The sequence below is a fragment of the Heloderma suspectum genome, chromosome 1, assembly GCF_057233095.1.
Source record: "Heloderma suspectum isolate Gila_16-S chromosome 1, 16-S_ref, whole genome shotgun sequence".
In the NCBI taxonomy this organism is placed as follows: Eukaryota; Metazoa; Chordata; class Lepidosauria; order Squamata; family Helodermatidae; genus Heloderma; species Heloderma suspectum.
In genome coordinates, this window is record NC_139458.1 from 172,299,175 (window position 1) to 172,324,303 (window position 25,129).

The following is a 25,129-nucleotide window of genomic DNA, read 5'->3' on the forward strand; positions in this document are numbered from 1 at the left end:
TAATAAAGTTGAATTTTGATAAGATTTCTTAAATGTGAATGTCTTTATTTACATCTCATTAGTAATGCTTTAAGGCCAAAGCCAGGAATGAAAGGCATGCAGCCTCAAAGACAAAATGTCGTGGCATATCTTCGTGAAGAGTCCTGCTAACTAATATTTTTTTTAATAGGCAAAGTAGAAGTAAATGAATAAACCTGCTGATAACCTCTCAGGGAGTAGTTGTCTACTACTGTTTACTTTCCTGTAGAATTGCTTTCTCCCCTGCTGCGAGTCCTCTTCCCCTTGCCAGGAAGCAGTGGGGATAAGGCCATGTGTGCCTCTCGACTACTATTGCATGGAACTTTGAGTGTAAACTTAACTCCCATTTTAGAGCTGCTTGCTACACTAGGTGGTAGCTCTTTGAGGCTATAAGAATGGATGATGGGCATGCAGCGATGGAAACTGCTGTATCCCTGCTTCTGATGCAGCAGTTATGAATACACTGAGGACTTACATGATGGTTTGTGGGCAGCTATTTTCACAACTGGCCAAGTGCCAAATTATAAAGCTGGGGTAAAGAGCATTCTACTCCTCATTCCCCCCCTTAGAAATATAAGCCACTTAAACAGGAACATCTGCATAGAAATCAAATTACTTAAAGAGATTTAGCCAGCGTGACCCTTAGACAGTATCTACATAGTTTGTGGATTGCTTGAGTCGTGCCAGATGCAAAATCCAGTTCAGAAAAGAATTGTTAACTGGAATTTACTGACTGTACTGTTACAGAAAGGGACATATAATGCCTTTTGTCAAGGTAAAATAGTTACTTGCTTTTCTTCTTTAAAACCCCCCAGAAAACTTTAGTTCACATTATAATGGAGGGAGCAGTGCTATGGCCTCTAGTCAGCGGCTAGACAGCCATAGGATATGTTGGTTTCCAGGAACCGACCTCAGAGCCTACGCTCCGAGGTCAGGTCCTGGAGAACCAATCTTCACCCCTCCTGTGCTGCCTTGCAGGCAGCTTGGAATGGCCCAGTGCGCCATGCTCAGAAGAGGAGCGTGGAGCAGGGAAAACGGGGCATTGCGGGGCAGGGAAGGCGGAAATGCTGGTACGACACATCCTATGTGTTGTCCGGCCACCGCTTCCCTTGCTCCGCCTTCCTGCAGCTAGACAGCTGAAATTAGCTGTCCAGCCGCAAATGCAAGGTGGCTGAAGCATGGCGGGGACAATGCCCTCCGCGCTTCTCCTGCCCTCCATTGGATACGTAGTCGCCTCCGAGTTCAGAGGCAGCCACCTATCCCCATAGGATTGTGCCCATGGTCACTATAAATTTACATTTCTTATATTGTCAGTATCAATTGTATGCTTTCCAAACCTCCTTTCTGATCTGGGAAATCGTTCAGTCCCCTGTTCTCATTAATTCATATAACATAACTATAATTTAGCACTTTGAGATCACCTGAACCTCACCGTATCAACTTTAAGGTGGCTTACAGTTTCATCCATTTTTGAGGAATTATTCTGTATTTGCGTATTTATTCTTCAGTAGTTCTAAAACTGTTTTTGAGATGTATAAAGTGAACAAGCTTAATAAGAAGGCACTTCATCTTTTTGAAGTACCAACTGCTGTTCTGTTATATGGTCTTAACAATTTGGAAAAATGGTTTGTTTAAAGCCATCAAAGAATTGCAAGATTTTGAAGCCCTTTCTTGCATTCAAATCCTAGCCCTCTAAGTAGGAAATGGTCTTCGTTTTGGCAAATGTTTCAATTTTACTGACTAAATATAATTTAGAAAAGCTCTTGTTAAAGAGTAAATTCTGTCATAAATGTTGTTGGAATCACTTTGCTTCTGGAAGAGGGGACTGGACCATAGAAATCATATGGTAATTTTTTCCAACACCTTCTACCTTAGTATAAGTAAGAAACTAAGTAGTGTAAACTTTAGACACTCTTCAAATAATAATAAAACCGAAATCCCTAGTTGATGACATTTGTGCTGAAAATGAGACCCAGAAACATGGAAGTAAGAGCATGAAACAATTTATAAGTGTGCACTGAACGTACTGGTTCATTTTGACTGCGATAAATAGTCTTCTGTTCTCGGGTACTGGAAGAGCAGGGCATATGCAAGTTTCCTTTAGGATGAAGAATAAGCATTCTAACATCTGAAACTGGAAAAATAAAGTCCATTTCAGATACAGAAAGTAGTTGACGATCAGTAATAATTTATGTGCAGGTGCTAGTAAATTACAATGGGCTGAAAACTTACTTCCAACTACTTAATTACCTTTATTAAACTGATTGGTTTTCATTTGAAAGAAATGGTAGTTTGTGGTTACAAGTACAACAGAGCTCAAGCAAGTTGTCTAGAGCAAATGTGTAACTGTACAAAAAAGGAACCTTACATTTATAGGTATACGAGCAGAAGTAGGAAGAAATTGCTCATGAAGAGGCTATGCTGTTTAGTTGATGTCTGTTGGATTTTAAGTCATACTTTTTGTGTTTCTAAAAATAATAACAACAATTGAAGGAATTCTGATATTATAATACAGCTGGCCTTGTAGTCATATGTGCCTGAAACCAATGAACCTGTCAGATTTTAAGAACCAGTTCATCACGCCACCCATACAACATGTTTTACATATAAGAGGAATCTTATTTCTCAGCTTTTCAGAGTATATAGTTGATATCGCATGATACTTGGCAAGAGAAAAACGATAAATAAAAGGATGCACAGTGTGAAAGTCAAATTCTTTTACTTTACCCAAGACTTGTATCTCTGGAAACACTAAGATTACAAAGTCCAACAGTTGGAAGCTATTGGGGTAGCAGGAATGTGAGTAGTATTCAGCATGTTCACACTGTTTCAGAAATTCCAGTTTTGGGATAGATAAGGTAGCTTTTATAAAGACTTAATATTGCTAGGTACTGTGGTTTGAAGGATTATAGTGTTTCTCTAAAGTCACTTTTTCCAGTCCAACTAAAGTAAGTTATATTCAAGTCCCATTAAAATAAATGAGGCAGGTTAGTTGTAAGATTTTAGTTAGATCAGGCCACTGGATGGTGATATCCTCATTTTGGCTATAAGGGAAAACTTTTTGGAAGCTACTACTTTCTTCAGCTTTGTTCTCTGTCATGTTCCATGATAATAAATCCCCCCCCCCCAGGTTTGTTTTTTTCACTTAGTCTCACCAGAATCTAATCATTACTACTCTTACAGTCATTATGTGTCAAGGAATTAAGCTTAGCAGTCTAGATACTTCAGCCTTAAAAGTGCAGTAATACATCTAAGTAAAGATGAAAAATTGTCGCTTTCCAGTTTGTTTTTCCCCAATTTTAACAGTACAGTGTCCAAAAACCTATAGGTCTGAGAACTACATATAAAATCCCTCAAAAGGCATCCATGAAATTGCAGAATATCTTTTGAAGGCAACTTTCTTTGTAATACAAGAAATCTGTGGGCACTCATTTTACATCCTGATTTAAAACCTGATAGAGCTGCCTCTCTGAAACTGAGGAGAAAAAGAAAAAATACACAATTATTTTGGCACATAATTGTAGGCTACATCTTGGAATTTTAGTCCTTAATCATTTAGCAAAGATAAGTTTTGTTGAGGTAGTAAATATATTTGTTTTCTGTCAACTGATATCAACTTGAAACTCCTAATTTCTATTGCTGGAAACATTGTAGAAATTTAACATGTACCTAAGGTCAAGATGTGTTGCTGCAGAGGAAGAAAAGGACTCGGGTACTGTAATTCAGACAGTGAAGAACTGCATTTTTTAAAAGGAGGTATTACATCATAAAATGTCAGATATATAATCTTGTTATGCATTTTTGGTAGCTGCTATGTTTCACTTTGTGCTCAATAGTATATACCACATTATTTTCTTTACCCTTGGCGATACTAATCATATGAAGAAACAAAAGTTCTAATAACCAACACATTCTGTGTTTTTATATAGTTAGTACATCTTCTCTGAAAAATACTCATCTTGGATTATTGTGAAGGACAATTATTAAAATCTTCCTTGTTAATCTAACACATATTTGTATGTCTTTTTCAGCTTGTAACACTTCAAGAAGCTAAGTTGCTGCTAAATGAGGACGATTATCTTATTAAGGCTGTCTATGACTACTGGGTAAGAAAACGTAAGAACTGCAGAGGTCCTTCCCTCATCCCCCAAATCAAACAAGAAAAAAGAGATGGCTCTACCAATAATGATCCATATGTGGCTTTTCGGAGGAGAACTGAGAAAATGCAGACTAGAAAGGTAACCATCCGAATTTTGAAGTTTTCCCCCCTTTAGAACATCTGTTTACCTAAATTTAGAATAAAAGAGATTGATCAATAAAGTTCATAGGAATATAATTGAATTCTCTTTCTGATTCTTGGAGTACAATAGCTATCAATAATGCAGTATGCATTCAGATTTGGATGTAATCTATCAAGCCTTCATTTGGTGCTAAAACTGTCTTGGCCACCCGGTCTGTTCTTTGGCAAGGAAAATTCAAGCCTGCTAATTTTCCTGGACCTTTCAGTGGCTTTCGGTATCATCAACTGTGGCATCCTTTTGGATTGAGTTGGTTGAGTTGGATATCAGGCATATCACACTTCAGTGGTTCTGTTCCTTCTTTACCTGCACCTAAGTTTCAGGTGCAGGTAAAGATTATTTGCTCAGGCATTTTGGTTGGTTTGATTGCACAATTCTGAATGATTTTATTCTGTTTCTGTTTGCTCATTATATTTTTGCTGTTTATATTTTCACTGCTTTTATGATTTTGAGTTTTACTTTACTGGGTTTTTTTTTTGTATAGCTTGTTTTTATTAGATTGACATCCACTTTGGGAACCTGTTTCATGATGAAAAGTGGGCTATAAATATGCCAAGTAAATAAATAATGGCATTCATAGAAAACTCATTGCCACTTGTGCAGGGATATTTCCCATTCCCACCTTCTCCCTACAGCTTCTTGCACCCAAAAGTCACTCAGAGCCTCCTGAACAGTGTGGTCTGCATCACAGGGGATTCAGTGGGAGCTGCAAGGTTCCTCCACCTGACTTGAGGGGATTCCATCTTCCCACTGCAATCCCCCAAGGTTTCCAGATGATGCAGGGGCTGCAGTGGGTCAGGAAAGATCCATTGTGTGTGTTTGGATACAACTGATGGTTTCGAAGGTGCCACAGTATTTTGTGTCTGCTTCTACATACAGATCAGTTTATTGTGTCGTGAGCTTTTGGAGGCCCTTCTGTGGGAGGAAGGGCTCTGCTCTCAGAAGGTGCCTCCACCTGATTTTTGGGACACACACACACACACACACACACACACACAGATCACCCTGTTCAACAGGTTTTCTTGACCTGTATAGCTCAGTGTAGTATTTGAAGGAGCTGCCTTGGGGAGAGGTATTGGGAAAATCTGCTTCCCCCAGCCCAGTTCTATGCACTAAAATCTGGCTCCAACCCAATGTGTGCATGCACATTCTACCCAGATACACATTCTACTCATACAACTTCCAGAGGGATAGCTGTGTTAGTAGTTACAGCAAAAACACTTAAAAAAAATCTTGTGGCACCGTAAATTAGATTTATTGTAGCATAAGCTTTTGCTGACTCAAATTCATAAGATGCTACACACAAACACTCACACATATATGTGTGCATATTCACGTACACTGGTTTTTTTTTTTAAACTACAGTTGTCTATAGGATTCTTTATTGTTTTCCTTCCACATACTAGAACTATTTTTCTGCTGCAACTTGTATCTATGGCAGGTACTATATTTAGCCATAAAAAAGTGGCAATCCGTTTTCCTCATGAAGAACCATACCCATATATAGACAGATTTAATATTCACCTAAGAGTAAATTATTTATGTTTATGTACTGGTTTAATACACCAAAATTCACACAAAGTGCCCCCTCTGAACTCTGCCAAGTTCTCTGTCCTGCTACAACCCTATTATTCCCATCCCATAGTATTCTGGAGGGCCGCCTGACCTTTGAGCAGATTTTTGGGTGCATGGGGAAGAAGGGGAAGGAAAGCCCATTGCACAAGCAGAATTCTTCTTGAACTTTGGCTCTAACCCTAAATATTCATGGCTAAAATATACATACAATACATTTGTTTAAACTCAGTCTGACTACATCTTCTAGATACGCTTTTTACTTAAATATTTGTTTCTAACAGAATCGAAAGAATGATGAAGCCTCTTATGAGAAGATGCTGAAATTAAGAAGGGAGTTCAGTAGAGCCATAACTATTTTAGAGATGATTAAGAGACGAGAGAAAACAAAACGAGAGTTGTTACATTTGACATTAGAAGTTGTGGAAAAAAGGTAACACTTTCATCCAAGTTAACCATTCTTATCAAAGAGGTTAAGCCTGTATTCCAGATAATACCATGTTTTAGCTGAAATGTGTACTGGCCTTTATTAGCAAATACAATACATTTGATAGGATATTGCACTATGCAGACCTGGTGCCCTATCCTGTATCAGCCATAAATTCAGTGAGTGGCCTTGAGCAAGTTATTCTCCATCATCCCCTGTTCTCCATTTGTAAAACAGGAATAAGGGTGACCTGCCTTTCAGGGTTTCTGAGAATACAAAAAGATTTTGAAGCACTTGGCACATTTAAAGTATTACGTCAATTATTAGCAAGTTTTTTTCTCTCTTTAAGATATCATTTGGGTGATTATGGAGGTGAAATACTTAATGAAGTCAAACTTAATACAACTGAAAAAGAGATGAATACCACTCCAGCAGCTCTTCATAATGGAAATCACCACAAAGTTCAAGAATGTAAAGTTAAGGTAAATGGCTTTCATACTGATCTCCCTCAAGCCAGGAAATCTTCTCTTGCTATGTAGCGTGGAGATTCTCTTTGGCATACAGTAATAATTATTTTCTCAGATCTTGCTATGTTTATTTTGGTAGAAGAAAACAAAAATAAAAAAAATCATTGTCTAAGCTGTACATACATCAGATAATAGACAAATACAATGAATTATATTCTGTTTTTAGTATTAGGATTTTGAACTTCAGTAGTACTTGATCTGGGAATCTTAGAAAGGTTTGTTGTGCTTCTTAGATTATGCAACTAGTTCGAAAAAGCTGGTGTATAGGTGACCAGTTTTTGGACTTTGCTGCATCCATAACCTGATATTGAAAGGTTTCTAGGGTTGTATCCAGTGGTTTCATTCCTCATGTGCAAAGTTTCTACTGCTTGTGGAAACCCCGTTTCATCCTTTTCAGGTGTCAAATGCAATACTTTTCTTCAGCTTGCACAAACCATTACACAGGTACATTCACAAGTTGCCCGGTTCACATGTTCACAACAACCCACCCTAGCTTGTTTAAGCCCCGGTGAGCCCTGGCACATGCCTGGCAGTTTTTGAAAATTCAAGCCTCAGCTGCAGTTTGTCATGTTGTACAAACCCAGGTGGTGGTTTAAACAACCCTCACATAATCCTAGAACAAGCCATGGGTTATACGAAGGTTATTTAACCCTCACACAATCCCTACTGCCTGGGCTCAGATGACATGACAAGCCATGGCTTCAGTGTTCATAGTGGCTGCCTGCCCACACCACAGCCCACCGTGGCTTATTTGATAATATGAACCTGCCCAGTATGACTTCATTTTGTTAGGTATTGCTGATGCTAGTGGTTCCGCTAGTGCTTGCACAACAGCTAGCAGAACATGCAAGCAGTAATGAAGCAACTCTGACTCTTGTACTTTTTCCATTGGTGTTACATTAGATGTAATCCGAAGACATCAAGAACATAAGGATTGCTTTGCCTTTAAATATTAGTTGTGTCTATCCTATAGTCATTTTACAAGAACTATCAGCAGATTAAAGATCTTTTGGCAATTATTTTACCTAATTATATTGATTAACCAATTAAACAGTATTGCAGCACAAGCTAGATATTTGATGATTTGCTTAATATTGGTAAAGAAATAGTTGTCCATGCAATTTTCAAACCACTGTAATGACAGAAATTGTAATTACTTCAGAGAAACTCGTGCTTGCTGAGCTTTAAGAACTGGATTATTTGCAGTAAATACCTTTAGATAGTTCTTAAAAAAAAACATTTTTTTCAAGTATTTTAGATCAAGAAGAGTACATTTACTTAAAATGTTTCTCTTTTGTATTTAACTTCGATGACATCTAGTGGTTATTATATTGTAGGCACCTATCACTCTTGTGTTTGGTTCATACTCACGTTGAGTTCTAATGTTGCCAAGTACTGGACTCATTGATTGCTTCAGCTCTCCTTGATTTTGTATTTTGATTAAATGTCTTCATTTTGCGGGAAATCGTCAGTTTAATCAGTAATTGAAATATGGCATACGCTAAGCTAACAATTATGATGTTGGAGGCATGAGATGTTTTGAAGTTACTTTTAGGAACTTTTTTGGGCAGAAAAAACGTGCACTAGACCAACCTTTCAAAAATGTACTGGGTACTTTAAAAAGATACTAAATATTATATGTGTGAATTGTTGAATATTACATTTTGTAAGTAATATTTGTTCAGAACTATATAAATGTAATTTTTAACAACCTGTTCAGGAACAGTGCTTACCTATGATAGTGCCAGGTGGGTATAAGCTATTTTTTACTTGTCTCATGAAAACTAATTATTAACAAACTTGTCGGGGATTTCCCCCCCCCCCCAATGTACTATGTACAAACAGCATACTCACCATTCATCTATAAAAGAGGAAGTGTCTGATGTTGTCCGTCAAAAGAAGAAGTATCCAAAGAAGCCTAAAACTGAAAGTGTAATAAATCCTCAGCAGTCCACTACTGAGCCTTTGCCTGTGATCAGTAAAAGTGATATCAAACAATATGACTTCCACAGTTCAGATGAAGATGAATTCCCGCAGGTAATAAATATAAATCAAGTTATCGTGTAATTCTCTTTTTGCATGTAATGGAGAATTCTGGCTTATTGGGGGGGAAATGAAGAAAAAAAGGCAATTTAAAATAGGAAGTTTTTTTAGTTTTAAAAAATAAGTTCTTCACCTTTTTACCATAGGTGTATCTTAGAATGTCAGACCATAAATTAACAATGACTTGGAATCCAAAGAGCTGCTTAGGGTCGCACAGAGGACTTAGATGAGCGTGGTGGAATTTTTGGACAGCTGACCCCTCCCAACATATCACAAACTGTTTTGGAAAGTCTCTTCTATTTCAAAACGATCATTAATTGTGGGATATGGGGGATTAATTTGGAGAAAAATAATTCTACAGCTCCCTTACTCACAAAATTAGTTTCCCTGTTTCTTGTATGGTGGCTAATGGAATTTATTTTGACTTTTTAAATTGTATTTCAGTCAGATTTAAAATGTTGTGAAGTGCTAAAACTGAGGAAGGGGAGTACTCATCAGCTATAATAATTTAGTATAATAATATGTTTTTAAAACCAAACCTATTTGGTTGCTAGGTACCCTCACCAGTGTCGGAACCAGAAGAAGAAAATGATCCTGATGGAGCATGTGCTTTCAGAAGAAGAGCAGGATGCCAGTATTATGCTGTAAGAATAATGCTTTTACTAAGACATCCTCTTTATTTCATTCTTTTGTTACATACTTTATTTATTACATTTCTAATGTAATGTTCTCTGGGTGGATTACAACCAGTTAAAACACTAAAATACCATTTTAAAACACTGTTAAAAACATAAAATACAATACAAATATTTTAAAAGAATAAAATGCAATATAAGAAACAATAAACAGCACAGGAATCGATAAAACAACTATAATAACCTTGAACTAGATTAAAGATTTTTAATCTTTATACCTAGAAACTAAATCTCTAAAATGCCTGGGAGAAAAGAAGGGTCTTTGCCTGGTGCCAAAAACATAACAGTGTCGGTGCCAGGTGAACCTCTTTGGGGAGTGTATTCCATAAGTGGGGTGCCACCACTGAGAAGGCCCTCTCTCTTGTAGCCACCTACCTGGCTTCCTTTGGTGAGGGCACCCAGAGAAGGGCCTCTGAAGATGACCTTAAGGGTCCATGCGGGAAAAGATGTGCCTTTAGATATTTGGATCAAGACAGATGTTTGGTCAAAACACATTGAATCTTTTCTCTCTCAAAATTATTATTTCCCTCCCCATTTCTTTCTACTTTGCCCTGTTTTTTCTTTTAAATTTTGTGCTTTCTAAAATACTAAGCAGTATCAGGTCAGGTCATCTGCAGTGTTTCTAGCTTAGGCTACTAAACATGTAGACATACACTGTCTGCACTAACTGTTCCAAGATACAATATGGTAGAAAGGCAAAATCTTACAGTAGTAGTTTTTTTATAATTGCTCAGTTGGCCCTAATCAAATCATATGCCCATATTGTGCCTGAATTTGATTTAGGGCTCTAGCATTATAAATGGCTGCATCTACAATTCCCCCCCCCCCCCCGATTTTACTACTACTTTACTATGCTGTAATGAATCCAGTCGAATATGTGTCTCACTTGCCTGGCCAGCATCTTGACTTACATGTCATATTAGACATACTTCAGATTTTAGCCAATACTGCCATGGCATTTTTTCCATATATCTAACTCTAGAGGTGCAACAGCTGATTGCTAACTGATTGCTGACTCTCACTATTAAGTAGAGCTTTGGGGGGAAACATGTCATGATCAACAGTCATCTGAGGATAAAAGACTGAGTACATGGCCAGCTCATCTGTGATTTCATTGAAAATAGTGAATGCGTTTTTGAGGAGAGAATTATGTGTCTGGCTAGAAAGCTATCACATTCAAGAAAAAAAGTTACCTTGGAGACAGGAGTGGGTGAGATTACCGTGAACAACTTGAAGGATGTTAACTTTTTATGTGTTGTTGCATAGTTACATAGTTGTTTCACCTTTCACTTCATTTTGTCTGATCTTTTTGTGGAAGTCATGCTGCTTGCAACCATAATAATAGTGTGAGCTTTACTTAATAGTTCTATGCAGTGATTTATTTCCATCTCAATAATTAAAAGAAATATATTCTTATCTTTTACAGGCTCGTTTGGACCAAAACAATTATTCTCATGAAAATACAGAACTGGCAGAATTGGATAAGCTAAGGTATAGGCATTGCCTTACAACACTTACTGTTCCAAGAAGATGTATAGGGTTTGCAAGAAGACGAGTTGGCAGGGGTGGAAGGTAAAAACCCCTCAACCCATTTTGTTGACCCCGTTTGTTGGTAGTTAAGCTCAAATATTTTATATCGGTATTAATGTTCTTTCTTCCTTTCTTTCTTTCTTTCTTTCTTTCTTTCTTTCTTTCTTTCTTTTAAAAACAGGGTATTGATGGACCGGATAGCCACAGAACATGATCCTGTCCTGAAACAGATTGACCCAGATATGCTAAACAGTTGTTCAAGCTCTTCCCAAAATGTAGACTTTTCTTCTAATTTTTCACGGACCAATGCTTCCAATAAACATTGTGAAAATAGACTTTCCCTTTCTGAAATTCTAAGCAATATCAGATCATGTCGACTACAGTGTTTCCAACCAAGGCTACTAAACTTACAGGACAGTGATAATGAAGAATGTACCTCAAGGAAACAAGGGCAGGCTGTGAATAATAAAAGAGTTTCTGCACCTTCTGTAGCTTTATTGAACACCAGCAAGAATGGCATATCAGGTAGGAAAGGATTTGCAGTGCTAAGCTTGAAATACATATTTCTTGCATGTGTCTGGTTGGGGGGTGGGAGTGGGGTCGTTGCAAAAAAAAAAAAAAACCAGTTTATGAACTTTTTGTATTTTGAAATAAATCCTTTCCTCCATTACACGTTTTTGTCACATAAGATCAAATTCCCCTGATCGCTCACCATTGGTTATGCTGGCTAGGGCTGATTAAAATTGTAGGCGAAAACATCTCGAGGGCCACAAGTTGCCCACCCCTGTTCTACATCATTAATGCAGTACCCAAGGCACCCTGTAAGACCCAGCACATCTGAGGGTAGTAAATGAATTTGCATTCATATCTTGGACTGCACCTGTACTACAGATGTAAAAAAATGCAAGACTTATGCAGCCCTCCCATCTTGTTTCTGAGATTTTAGCAGCCATTGTTCACAAACATTCAAACATATATTTGTAATTGTAGGAGTTAGAAATTTGTTTGGTGTTTTGGTTTGTGAAATAACACGTGAGATTCTTAGGAAGCTGAATTCTTCAACCCATGATACATTGACCAGGTTTGGATGATCAGCAGGGGAAACAACACAGTATTGATAGTTTCTCCTGCCCCTGCATGACCGGGATGATCCTAATTATCCACGCTGTGTTGCCATGTTCTCCAAAAGTGGTGAGGGCATAGTTCATTTTCACCCATCCTACAACCTATGCTTTGCAGAATTGGTTGTACCGGCTTCTGACAACACGACAACCTGCAATGTGGCACAGGTAATTCGGTCATGTGAGCAGTGGAAACAACTGACACTGCGTTGTTTTCCGTGCCGATCATCCGAACTCGCCCATTCTATGGGTTTTCTCAGCTCTTGTGGTTTTATTTATTACATTTATTTCTGTCAAGCAATTTACAATTTAAAATACCAACTGAAAATGTTATAGGTTTTTTTAAAAGCAGAACTATATCAGGCCATTGGTAATCCCTTTATGAGGTGATGGCTTGAGGTCTCTGGTCTGGGCTGCTTCTCTTCTGTCTTCCCCCAGAGATAATAGATCTACCATGGGGCAGGAGTGACATGCACTATATCCCAGCAATTCAGTAATACTTTAAAGACCTGAATTTTTAGCAGTTGCTTCCTGTCTATTCTTGATACATTCTGTAAGCAGTGTGGACAAAAATGGCTTGGTTGCTTAATATGTCAGCAGTAACAGGTCCATGATTCCTGTATATATAGCAGAGTGATAAAGACACATGCTTTGGTACCTAATTTTTTTTTGTGGGGCTTTGATCCCATGTTTCTGTCAGAACCTCTCTTCACGTTTACTGAAAACAGACCCAGCTCTAGTAGTTCGACTATTTCTCACCTTACCAGGTCAAACCGTCTAATTCAAGTGACTGTGCTATTATGTTGTATTAATTTCAAGGCACTCAGTAGACCTCTCTTGAGAGCAGAACAATAATTTCTAAAAATGCTCTACAAGTAGTTATCCACTTGGTTTTATGTTGTAAAACTTGCTCTTGAAAATACATCAACATAAATTAGCTTTCATAATAATAATAATAATGATGATTACATTGTGTTGAATCCAGACTTGGTTATAGTTGATTTGACTTAAGTCCCATTCATTTCAGTCTGTCTACTCTTACGTATCACGGATGGAGCAATCCTACTGGGATAGGTGGCCACCTCTGAACTCGGAGGCGACCGCCTATCCAATGCAAGGCAGGAGAAGCGCAGAGGGGATCATCCACTCTGCGCTTCAGCCACCCTGCATTTGCAGCTAGACAGCTGATTTTGGCTGTCTAGTTGTGGGAAGGCGGAGCAGGGGAAGTGGCTGCCAGACAACATGCTGGATGTGTCATATTGGCATTTCTGCCTTCCCCGCCCCGGCACACCCCCGGGAATGCCCCGTTTTCACCACTCCGTGCTCCTCTTCAGAGCGCGGGGCCGTTCCGAGCTGCCTGTGAGGCAGCGCGGGAGGGGGGAAAGGTCGGTTCCCAGAAACCGACATATCCTATGGCCGTCTAGCCGCTGACTAGCTGCCATAGGATTGTGCCCTAAGTCTGGATTCAGCGGAACAGTTTTTGTAAGGCAAATGCTTCAGAAAAATTTTCACAGTAATCGCTACAATGTCCCTGTAAGGTAGGCCAGAATTACTAACCTCGTATTACAGGTTGGGTACTGAGTCTGAGAGATGATAGCTTACATGAGGCCATCCAGTGGGTTCTTGGCTACGAGATTTGAAGCTGGGGACAGGGATAGCTCAGGCTCTGTTCTTAGCAGCCCACAGCCGGGGCAATACAGGCTCTTAACTGATGCACCACACCAGTTCTTAGCAGCCCACAGCTGGGGCAATACAGGCTCTTAACTGCTGCACCACACCAGTTCTTAGCATACTAAATTTGAGTTACTTTTTAAATATTGAGGACACATCCATGGAAGCAATTAGCAGCCTTTTTGCATAATCAGAATGTGGCCCAAATGCAGTTTAGCCCTTGCGCAGTTGCTCTCTACGTTATCTTTAAATGCTAATAGTATTCCCTCCATGTTGAATGGAAGAGCAGAAATAGCCTTGATACTATTGGTCCTCATTTAAAAATATGACTAGATCAGTGCTCTCTCACAGGAAAATGGGACAGCTTCCAACCAACTAAAAATTAAGCAAGTTTTGCAAAATGGGACAGATAGGGGGAAATGTGATAGCTGACAACAAATAGTCATAATTAGTATCCAGCTGTAGTATTTCTTAGAGCGCAATCCTATGGCCACTCCTGTAAGCCTCCAAATTTGGGGATTTACAGGCATCCTATGCCTCTGCACTCCTCCCACTTTTGGCTAGATGGGGGGTTTTGCCCCTCTAGCTGTAGCACGGCAGAGTGGGAGGAAAGGAGGCTGAGTAGGCCTGGGAATACATTGTATCCCAGCTTCCCCAGTCCCTTCCCCGCCCACTGGCACACACCCTTTACCCCCTCTCGGGGGCACATTTCTCTCCATGCCAGCAGCGAGGGAGAGGGGGCAGGAAGCACAGATTCTTGGTTCCGGGGTTGGAGTGCTGTCTCGAACTCGGATCCAGGAATCCAAATCATTCTATCCCCCCCCCCCCAAACTCTGTCTAGGGGCCATAGGATTGCTCTCTCCAGTTCTTACAAGCACATCCTGCATAGTAGTCATGATAGCATTAAATCCACTTTCTGGGAGAGAAGCATCCACTTTCTTAGATAGAGAAAATATAATGTATCCCCTACAAAATAATAGGTTAAGGGGGGACATACATACTATTTGCAACAGATATGGGGGAAAAACATGGATTTAATGTGCACCCCCCCCACACACCCATTGTATAGAAAGGTGTTATTGTGTAATTTACGATCAACTTCAGTCCAGTAAAGATCTGCCCTCCCCTTTAAAACATGGAATTTGATAACTTCATAAAATCAGCAGAAATCCTGGTACTCTTCTTTACTTAGTATCTCAGATTTACCAACTGGCCAAGATTACCTTTTGTTATTGGGTGGAAGAAAAGTAATAACACCAGAGTTCCTCTTTGTCCAAGACCTGTATATGTTTGTGAGGAAAGTTTCCCAGTCATCATGTTTTGATTTCTGAAGTAGTATAAAAACTACTGATACTACATACTGCTAAAAAGGCCAGTATTAAGCCATTTTTCTTGATGGACAGTCTTTACCACTGGGATATGTTCCGGAGTCCTGATTTTCCTGTGTATTCCAGTTTTCCTGTCTTTGCTTTAGAAAGGATGGCAATTTCAGTATAAGGAACGTGTTGGTTTAATTCTGTAAGAAACACTCTCCATGAACTTGAACCTCATGTTTCTGACAGTGTAATCTTATACATGGCTATTCAGAAGTAAGTCCCACTGAGTTAAATGGTACTTTCTCCCAGGTAAGTGTGTATAGGATTGCAGCCTGAAAGACTGTGTTGTTAAAAAGTTCCTTGAAACCCCCCATCAAGTTTTAAGTTCTCCACTAAATTAATCTTTGCTTTGTAGCTCCTTGATTTAAAAAAAAGACATCAGTGCTCATCATAATTCAGTACTATAGAAATGCTTCCAAATTAAAGATGGCCAATATGGAATATATTTTAATTATGTTAAGCATTTTGATTTCAACGTTATGCTTACATACTACTGGTTATTTTTGTCTGTTTTAACTGTTGGTAGTTGTATCAGTTGAATGAACAGCTTTTTAAATAACTACACGTTTTGCATAGTATTGCCAATATGAATGCTCTCAGTAGTACAGTTCTAAAACTACCACTAAACAGTGGGTAGTACCCAGTGTTAGTCCTACTTAGAGTAGACCCATTGAAATGAAGGAGACTTAAGGTAGTCATAACTAACAAGTCACGTTCATTTCAGTGGGTCTGCTCTAGGTAGGACTAACATTGGGTACTACCCAGTCTGTTTTGTTGATATGAAAGTACACAGTGGATATATGTTACAATAAACATCTGAACTTTGATATATGATCACATTTAGGTGACTATTAACTGTCACCAGAGTATCTCTACATTTTTCATCCATTTGATTTGAATGTCATATTTTACCACATCTTGGACATTCTCTGTAACTTTTATACATTGCTGTTGAATTAAAAATTTAGTCTCTGTAAATAAACAGTTCATCATGCAGTAACAATATTTTCTAGACTGTACCACTTTATACGGCAGATAGAAGTTCGCATGTGTGAATATTTCCTCATGGGGGTGGGAGGAAATCCCTATAGAGAGAGAAAACCGGCGTTCTCCCTCTAGCTTTCTATGAGGATGCATTGTTTTGAATATGGGGAAAGCATTCAATTATATGATATCCCACCTGCAGTCTGAACCTAGTATAATGCAGTAACCCATGGGCAACATACTAGTGTGCTTAAAATCATGAGCAGACTGGCAGTGCTTAATTGCATAAAATTATGTTTGTGAGTGATAGCCTTTCTACAGAATTTGGGGGAACTTTTGCACAATAAACACACATACAGGGTTTGCACCAAGAATACTGAAGCCTTGCTACGGATACTTCAGTAGCATATGATTTTGTACCCTAATACCTTACACATCTGTACCTGTGTGTTCAATTTAGGAGTCAAGTATAAGTTATAGGCAAATTATGATAGAAAGTCTTGGCTCCCACCCACCACCTTTATTAAAGTAAAAAGCAGGAGGCTGAAATTTTGAGGGAATAGGTGTTGGTGAGGCTTATAACATGAACAGCACAATCCTTTGTATGTCTAATCAGAAGTAAGTCCTTTTGAGTTCAGTGGAACTTCTTCCTAGGTAAATGGGTATAGGATTGCAACCCCCAAGCAGTTAAAATTATTTTATAAACTCCCAAGGTTATGAACCAAAATCTGTGTGGTAATGCCACACCATTTCTGTTTCCTAGGTAAATGGGTATAGGATTGCAACCCCCAAGCAGTTAAAATTATTTTATAGGTTGTGAACCAAAATCTGTGTGGTAATGCCATTTGTCACATAATTTAAATATGGATTGTATCAAAAGCATAGATTTTTCTGATTTTAGCAAAATGCCCTATTCAGCATAAATTGATGATTTCACAGTGTATTGTAGATAAGGGCTGAAATAATCCCAGTCATCTGTGCTCCTAGAAATGTGGGTCTCGTGTATAAGCATATAAAATATATTCTTTAGCTTGAGCAGAGCTATACCTAAGAGTCTGATGCTAGTTGCCAAACATTTCAGGCCCACACTGAAGAATCTGAAATACTTCTCCAGTTCCAAGTATGGGTCAAAATTAGAATTGGGTTGAAATCATTGAGCAATGTCATACCCTTTCTGTCTCGTGTGCATCCATTTTTAAAACTTGTCTATAATCACTAAAAAAAAAGGAGCTGGGGAAAGTCTTGTGTTTTCTCCTAAACTCCTTGGGAATTTGCTTCCTTAGCGCAAATTACACTAGAATTACACTGCTGCAAAATCAGGGCTGTACCACAGTAGAATAGAGAGAAAGTAAACCCAATGAGCATACAACAAGGTTATTAAGCTGCAAAAATTGGGAACCTTGTTTTGCCTCATTGAATTTGATTTCATTTAGCTGAGTTGTGCTAGCTTTCAGAAAACTGACTTCAGGAATAACAGTTAACTAAAAATATATGAAAGTAGTTTTTTGTGCAATATAAATATTTAATAAATGGTTCATAAAAAAATGTTGATAGTTGCACTAGGCCTGGGGCTGACATGTTGGCTCCTTCCCTTCTCCTTTCACTGTCAAGGAGAATTAGTTCTGCAGTGTTTACTTTCACTTTCCCCAAAACCTGGCTTCTTGTTATATACAAATGAGAAATTGTGGTTTAAAACAAACTGCTTAGTTTTTAAACAAGCCAGCTTCAAATCATGGGTTGTTGTTGTTGTTCAGTCGTTCAGTCGTGTCTGACTCTTCGTGACCCCATGGACCATAGCACGCCAGGCCTTCCTGTCCTGGGCTCTCTCCCGGAGCGTGCTCAAGTTCATATTCATTGCATCGGTGATGCTATCTAGCTATCTCATCCTCTGCTGTCCCCTTCTCCTTTTGCCTTCAGTCTTTCCCAGCATCAGGGTCTTTTCCAGAGAGTTTTCTCTTCGCATTAGGTGGCCAAAATATTTCAGCTTCAGCTTCAAATCATGGGTGGCGAAGTTATTTGATTAGCCAGGATTTGTCTAAAACAACAACCTTTGGTTCATGTGTAACATTAAGCTTTGATTCTGTGAAACTGAAACAACACACTGCAGAAGTCTTTCTCGCAGATATTCAGGAAGAGAGGGGAGGAGGGGGCGTACAAGCTGAGAGATCTTTAAGGCTAGAATGATAGATGATAGAACTGGGCATGCAGCAGTGGAGACTGCTGAATATTCCTGCTTCTGATGGAGCAGTTTTTATTTGTTGTGAATGCAGTGAGGATTTGCATGCTGGCTTCTAGGCAGCTATTTCCACATCCCAGCAAGTGCTAAATTATAACTCAGGGTAAACAGCATTATGCCCCTCATTTCCCCCATTAGTCAACTTCTTCACCTGACAAACTCATAAACCCTTAAACTGGAACATCTGCATTTAAATCATATCAACTCAGGCAATTTAGTCAGTGTGAACTTTAAGGATTGTATCTACATAGTTTGTGGAATGCCTGAGTTCTGGCCAGATGCAAAATCCAGAAGGTTAGAAGATAATTATTTTTACTGGGTTTTACTGATGTTTCAGAAAAAGATCACAACATGCCTTTTGTCAAGTTAAAAGTATTACTTTCCTTCTGCTTAAAGAGCATGAAACATTAATTTACTTTATTCTTTAGATGCTATGAATCCTTAGTTACTTTATATTGTCACAAAAATATCAATTTTAAGCTTTTGCTTAGGCTTATTGCAGGTCATACATGTAAGTACTAAACCATAGTTTAGTGTTATATGTGAGCTAGCATATACTGAAATTGTTTCTTTGTACAAAAGCTTTGACACATGTACATAGCAAAATAGGCATGTGCATTCATCATATGTGATGCTAATACATTTTAGTCACTTTTAGAAATCTTAAGTGATCTTAAATATACATTGTACACATTTCCACCTACAAAGATAATACCTGTGTAGGAAGAACCACCATATTCCCTTTTAATAAGGCATATGAAGGACACAGTTCTCCCATGTCTTGTGTAAATCTGTCACCCTGAAGAAGCTCTACTCATTGTTTTGCTAGCCTGCAAATGTGGCAACTATAGCAAACATCTTCAATAGTTATTTTAGTAGGATATTCCTGCTTTTGAAAACACAGAGCCACAGTATTCTCAGTGATTCAAAGAAAAATCAGGGTTTACACAGGAAACTCATTGTTCCTTATTTTTACAGAAGTCATTAATTAGTGGTTGAGTAATTCCTGAATTGCAGTTTGAATTGCAGATGTTAACTGGAGCTGTTAAATGGCTTCCTTTCTGATGGCATTTGAAAATATTAAGTAATACAGGGTTCCCTAACATTTCTGGACCTGTGGGTACATTTGTGGATTTGAGAAACTGCTATGAGCACCACCACAACATGCCTAATCAGTGGATTGCTGTGTTGGCATCTACCTGTGGCATCTATGGATCTTAGGCTGCATCTTATTCTGCAAAAACTTTTGTTTCATGTCTATTGGACACTGCAATGTCTCTTTAATAAGGGATTGTCTAATTTGGCTAATTGCTGCTGGTGCAATACAGCTAATGTTTCTTTTAAACATCTGTTTTCACAGTGTCCAGTAGTTGCTTCTTTTTGGAAGGAGGTTATTATGTAGATAAATTTTGTACTGGAACAGTCTTTCATATTCACTGATTCCTGGAAGTTAACAAATGCTCAGCATAAATGGATTCTCTGCGCCCTTTTGACAGCTAAAAGACTAATGTTGCAGCATTGGAAGTATAAACACTCACCTCCTATAATACAGCGGATCGAGGACTTTCAATATTTGAACAGGTGGCATAGAGTCGCCACCTTCAAATAGATACGTATTTGGATATTTGGTCTGCTTCTATTGAAGGTTAGGTATAATTGCTAGAAAGTTGCATGCATTTCATGCAAAGCCATGTACGTATATTAAAGAAGGACGGTGGGGGGGGGGGAGAATGGGGATTAAAAAAAATTGTAGCTGCTTGTGGGCTCCACATTGGGAACCCCTTCATGAGTGCCATGGAAGGTGCCCATGGGTGTCGTGTTGGGAACTGCTGAAGTAACGTATCTGAAGTCAGTCAGAGCATTTTCAAATGGTTTTCCTTAAATGGTGAATTTTTCTATATCACCTGAATTGATGCATTATACATTGATTGTTTAATGTTGTGGTCTACTGGAAGCAGGCAATTGACAGAAACCAAATAGTGGCACAATTCTGCGTTATTAAAATTGATACTTTCATGCAGCCTCTGTACATTGCTTAACTAGTCTGTGTAAAACTTCTTGCCTTGCTTTCATAGGATAGTATCCAATGTTAGTCCTACCTAGAGTAAACCTACTGAAATGAATGGGACTTGTTAGTCATGACAAGCTTAAGTTTTCTTCAATTCAGTGGGTCTACTATAAGTAGGACTAACATTGGATACTATCCCTATTCTTGTAAGTTTGCAATGAATTATATTGTGTTGGACTCACAGTCTCTTTCTTTTCTACAGTAACAGGGGGTATTACAGAAGAACAATTTCAAACACATCAACAGCAGTTAGTTCAGATGCAAAGACAGCAACTTGCTCAGCTTCAGCAGAAACAGCAGTCTCAGAATTCCTCCCAACAGACGCATCCAAAAGCACAGGTAATATTTCATTCTGGAAAACAGTTTTTCATATATCAGAAGCATAATTTGAGAGCCAGTTCTTCTCCCTCCTGGATATTTCTTTTCTTGGACTTGAAACTACAAAGGTTTAGAAATCGAGACTTTTAAGAGTGGTTCACGCAGTGGAGTTTTTTGTCCACATGCCCAGCCCCAAATTGCCCCTCAGTGGCAACTGAGACAACAGCAATAACTGTGATTATGGCAGTTGAAGTACTGCCATGGCTGTGATGGTTGGCCATTGATGGCTGCCCACATCTGTAATTTCCTGGTTCATGATAGTTGTATGCACAAAAAAGATATAGCGTGAATCAGTCAAAGAGAAATACATTTTAGGGGCTTCTCATCTATATGTGATGGTTTTATGTCCGCTCACCCTACGCCACATACATAAGCTGACCACAGTGGCAGTTGAATCCTACTTAACGCACTGTCCTGCACTTCATGCTAGGGAAGCAGACTAGCTCTGAGGGCTGCAACAGAGGGAATCAGCTGGGGGGCTGCCACTGCTACCCACCACCACCATTGCCCCCCACACACGACCCAGCATCTACCATCTAAGGCCTTACTCTGCCTAGTGGTAGGAACAGCCCTGAAAGAACTGACCAACAGAATGTTGAGGTAATAGAACTAAAGCAAATACTGTAAGTAATCCATTTTGGGTCTTCTGATTCTGCACTGTAATCTTGAAAGGGAGTGACCCTAGGCTTAGTTTCTTTCCATATGAGGCACTGAGTTAATTCATAAGTATCTCACTATTAGTCTGTAATTATGATATCTGTTGTGCAAATTCCCCAGGGCTCAAGCACCTCTGACTGTATGTCAAAAACGCTTGACTCGGCCAGCGCCCATTTTGCTGCATCTGCAGTGGTGAGTGCACCTGCTCCCAGTCGAAGTGAGGTGACGAAGGAACAGAGCACCAGCCACAATATCAATGGTGTTGTTCAGCCTACAGGTATGGATTTTTACTACTTTTCTCCTACAAAGTTCATAACAAACGCTGATGCCTAATCCTTAGTGAAATCAACATGGACAAATGATTGATAGGGAACAAAATTAGGAAATAAATGAGGCTATGTTCAGCTAAGAGTAAATGTGACAAGCAAGCTCATACTCTCACTGGGTGTTTTGTCTGTTTGAGCCACAATCTGGAGAAGTGCTTTGATCCTTTTTATTACCTACAACCCTAAATCCCTGCTGGGCATCTGCAAGTCCTTTCATACACCAAAAATGCCTTGGTGGATCATGTTCTGAATTTGAGAGGAAAAGCCTGAATATTGAATTCTAGATCATTTTCACAATGGCTTTGGTGAGCCTCCCTATAGATGTGTTGGACTACAACTCCCATCATCCCCAGACAGCATGTAGGCCAAACACATCTGGAAGGCATCAGCTTGTGGAAGGTTGAATGTTTTATTGAATGTACTGTTTTTTATCGGGAATCTTACTCTGTGTGTGTTTGTTTGTTTGTTTTGAACAGCAACATCAAAAACTTTGTACTCCACCAATATGGCTCTGTCATCTACCCCAGGGATCTCAACTGTACAGCTTGTAAGGACAGTTGGCCACACCCCCACAAACCACTTAATCCCAGCATTGTGCACAAACAGCCCTCAAACGCTTCCCATGAACAATTCTTGTCTCACCAACGCAGTGCACCTCAACAATGTCAGTGTTGTTTCTCCAGTCAATGTACATATCAATACAAGGACTTCAGCACCATCGCCAACCGCCTTAAAACTTGCCACAGTTGCTGCCAGTATGGACAGAGTGCCAAAGGTGACTCCGAGCAGCGCTATCAGCAGCATAGCAAGGTGTGTATATACTGAAAATGGCAAAGAATTTTAATGCATCCTCTCATGCTCCTCCCCCTTTTTTTAGTAAAATTGACTGTGCTCATATACAGTCTAATTCTACATCCAAAAAAGCTGTATTCTGTAATGATGTAAACTCTGTTTTCATATCTTATTCTGAATTTTACTCTTGAGCATGATTTAGTTTTGCTAGTTGCAGGGAGTTAGGCAAGCACTGGCACTCTACCCGCAGGGACTGGAAGGCTTATTTGGTCACTGCTTTGTCTTCTGAAATTTCAGGAAAAATCTGGAATCCCTCACGTTTTCAAATAACCCACAATCCTGCTTTTAGGTTAAAACATAATTGTGTGTGTATATAGCAAGAGAACATTTTTCAAAACTTGGGAGAATACTTAGCGAAGAGATCGAGCTTTCATATGGTGGACTCATTTGGTCTGGTAGAACTTCTTGAATAAAATTGAAATAGTTTTCAGTAGTTAAGACCTCTTTTTTAGAAAAAGCCGTTCTCGGGAATAGGTTGTGCTCAAGTATAGTTGGTTTTTATCTGTATTATAAACATGAGAAACATTGAGATAACCTAACGCCAAATATTGGGGAATTTAAATGGAAGTACCAGTTTTGCTGCTTGTAACCAACTCTTTTTTCTTTTCCAGAGAGAACCATGAACCAGAAAGATTGGGTTTGAATGGAATAGCAGAGACAACAGTAGCAATGGAGGTGACATAACCTAAAAGCAGTGGCTCAACCTGTGCTGATGGTGTAGTCATTTATATTCCAGCTGAATGCAAAACAACACTCTGTGGATCACAGGGAATTAAAATGGACCTAAATGGACTATCATATCGTATATTAAGTCGATATATAATGTACATTTTGTAAAATTGGGAAAATCACTACCTTGTAAAATAGTTTATTTGTATCATCAATATTATTTCTGTTACTTGAATAGTAGATATTCATCATCATGCTTTTGCACTTGAATTTGCAACTGAATGGATTTAAAAATAATTCTTTAATGGGATCATGAGCATGAAATGGGATCCTGCATCACTTGTTTTAACTATTTATTTTGCCATGTTTACATTTTGTATCTTGTAAAAATAAATCCAACTTTGTGTCTAAAAAAAGTTAAAAGATTCATAGCTAGGAAAAATTCTTGTAATTTTTTTCTAAAGGAAATGTAAAGTTTTCACTTGGTTCATTTTGTTTCACAATTTTAGATGGACTTTTTGGTAAATACTTTAGTGGCATTTCACTGTCAAATATGAAGTTCAAGGCAAAATAGTATTTTCTATTACTGTGCAGGGGAAAGGGATGGATCGATACATGCAAATTTAATGTAGTAACCCACTTTTCCATATATTTTGAATGTATATTTCTATTTATAATACCAGTTTATAAAAAAAATAATTACACAGAAAACCTGACTAGTAAAAATTATGCATCTAGCACATATTAAACTGTGCAGATATGAAGAAAATTTTCAACTGATTATATTTTATCTGAAATCTGCATAATTTAACCGGCTTTTAACTGTAACACACCACATAAATGATATTTTACCAGGTATGTATTGCATTATATATCATTGCAATAATTATTGGATGTCTAGATATCGAGCCATCCCAGGTGACGGGGGAGGGGGGAGGGTTGTGGCAGATTGTCTTTCAATTTTGGAGAGTTTTCCTGTGGCTACAAGGCAAGTAACGGGTTGGAAAAAGTCTGACTGTAAGCGTTGGACACCTTCGTAGTGTAGTGTTTTAGTGACTTTTTTTATACGGTTCTTGTAAATTAGATACGTGTAGTGGTGTTTCAGAATGTTTGTTTATGCACTAGTTCAGACAACTTTCCCTGTTACTTGTTCTTGATAAGTGAAAACTGCAGGGAAATAAAAATACATATCAAAACATGGACACCTTGCATATGTGTTTATTTCACAATGTGGAGAACAGTTCGCATGTGATTTTTTTAAGTTTGTATTTTTTATATTTTAAATCTTCCCAATAACCAACGTTCTCTGGGCAGATTACAAACAGCTAAAAGACTAAAATGCTATGCAGACAGTTAAAATATAAACTACAATACAAAACAAATAGCACAGGAATTGATAAAACAGCCATAATAACCTAGAATTGGGTCACCGAAATACCTGGGAGAAAAGAAAGGTCTTTGCCTCACTCTGAAAAGATAATAATGTAGGTCCCAGGCAGACTTCTTTGGTCAGCTCATTCCATAAGCAGGGGGCCGCAACTGAGAAGGACCTCTCGCTTGTAGCCACCTGCCTAGCGTCCTTCGGCAGAGGCACCCAGAAAGGAGCCTCCGAAGACAACCTAAGAGTCCAAGCAGGTATATATGGGAGGAGTTGTTTCTGTGGATCCTCTGGTCCCAAGCC

General features: G+C 38.7%; 1 protein-coding gene across 1 annotated transcript in view; it reads left to right on the top strand.

The window, feature by feature from the left end:
* EPC2 (enhancer of polycomb 2) overlaps nt 1-24,650 on the top strand; it is a 62,618-nt gene extending 37,968 nt beyond the window's left edge. The window contains exons 4-14 of the mRNA XM_084810282.1: nt 4,050-4,256; nt 6,173-6,321; nt 6,665-6,797; nt 8,688-8,879; nt 9,440-9,529; nt 11,007-11,152; nt 11,292-11,635; nt 20,769-20,905; nt 21,722-21,878; nt 22,404-22,737; nt 23,391-24,650. Of these exons, the coding sequence (XP_084666408.1) occupies nt 4,050-4,256; nt 6,173-6,321; nt 6,665-6,797; nt 8,688-8,879; nt 9,440-9,529; nt 11,007-11,152; nt 11,292-11,635; nt 20,769-20,905; nt 21,722-21,878; nt 22,404-22,737; nt 23,391-23,463 (1,962 nt within the window). The 3' untranslated portion in view covers nt 23,464-24,650. The remainder of the gene's footprint in view (nt 1-4,049; nt 4,257-6,172; nt 6,322-6,664; nt 6,798-8,687; nt 8,880-9,439; nt 9,530-11,006; nt 11,153-11,291; nt 11,636-20,768; nt 20,906-21,721; nt 21,879-22,403; nt 22,738-23,390) is intronic.
* Nucleotides 24,651-25,129: the final 479 nt, after the last annotated feature.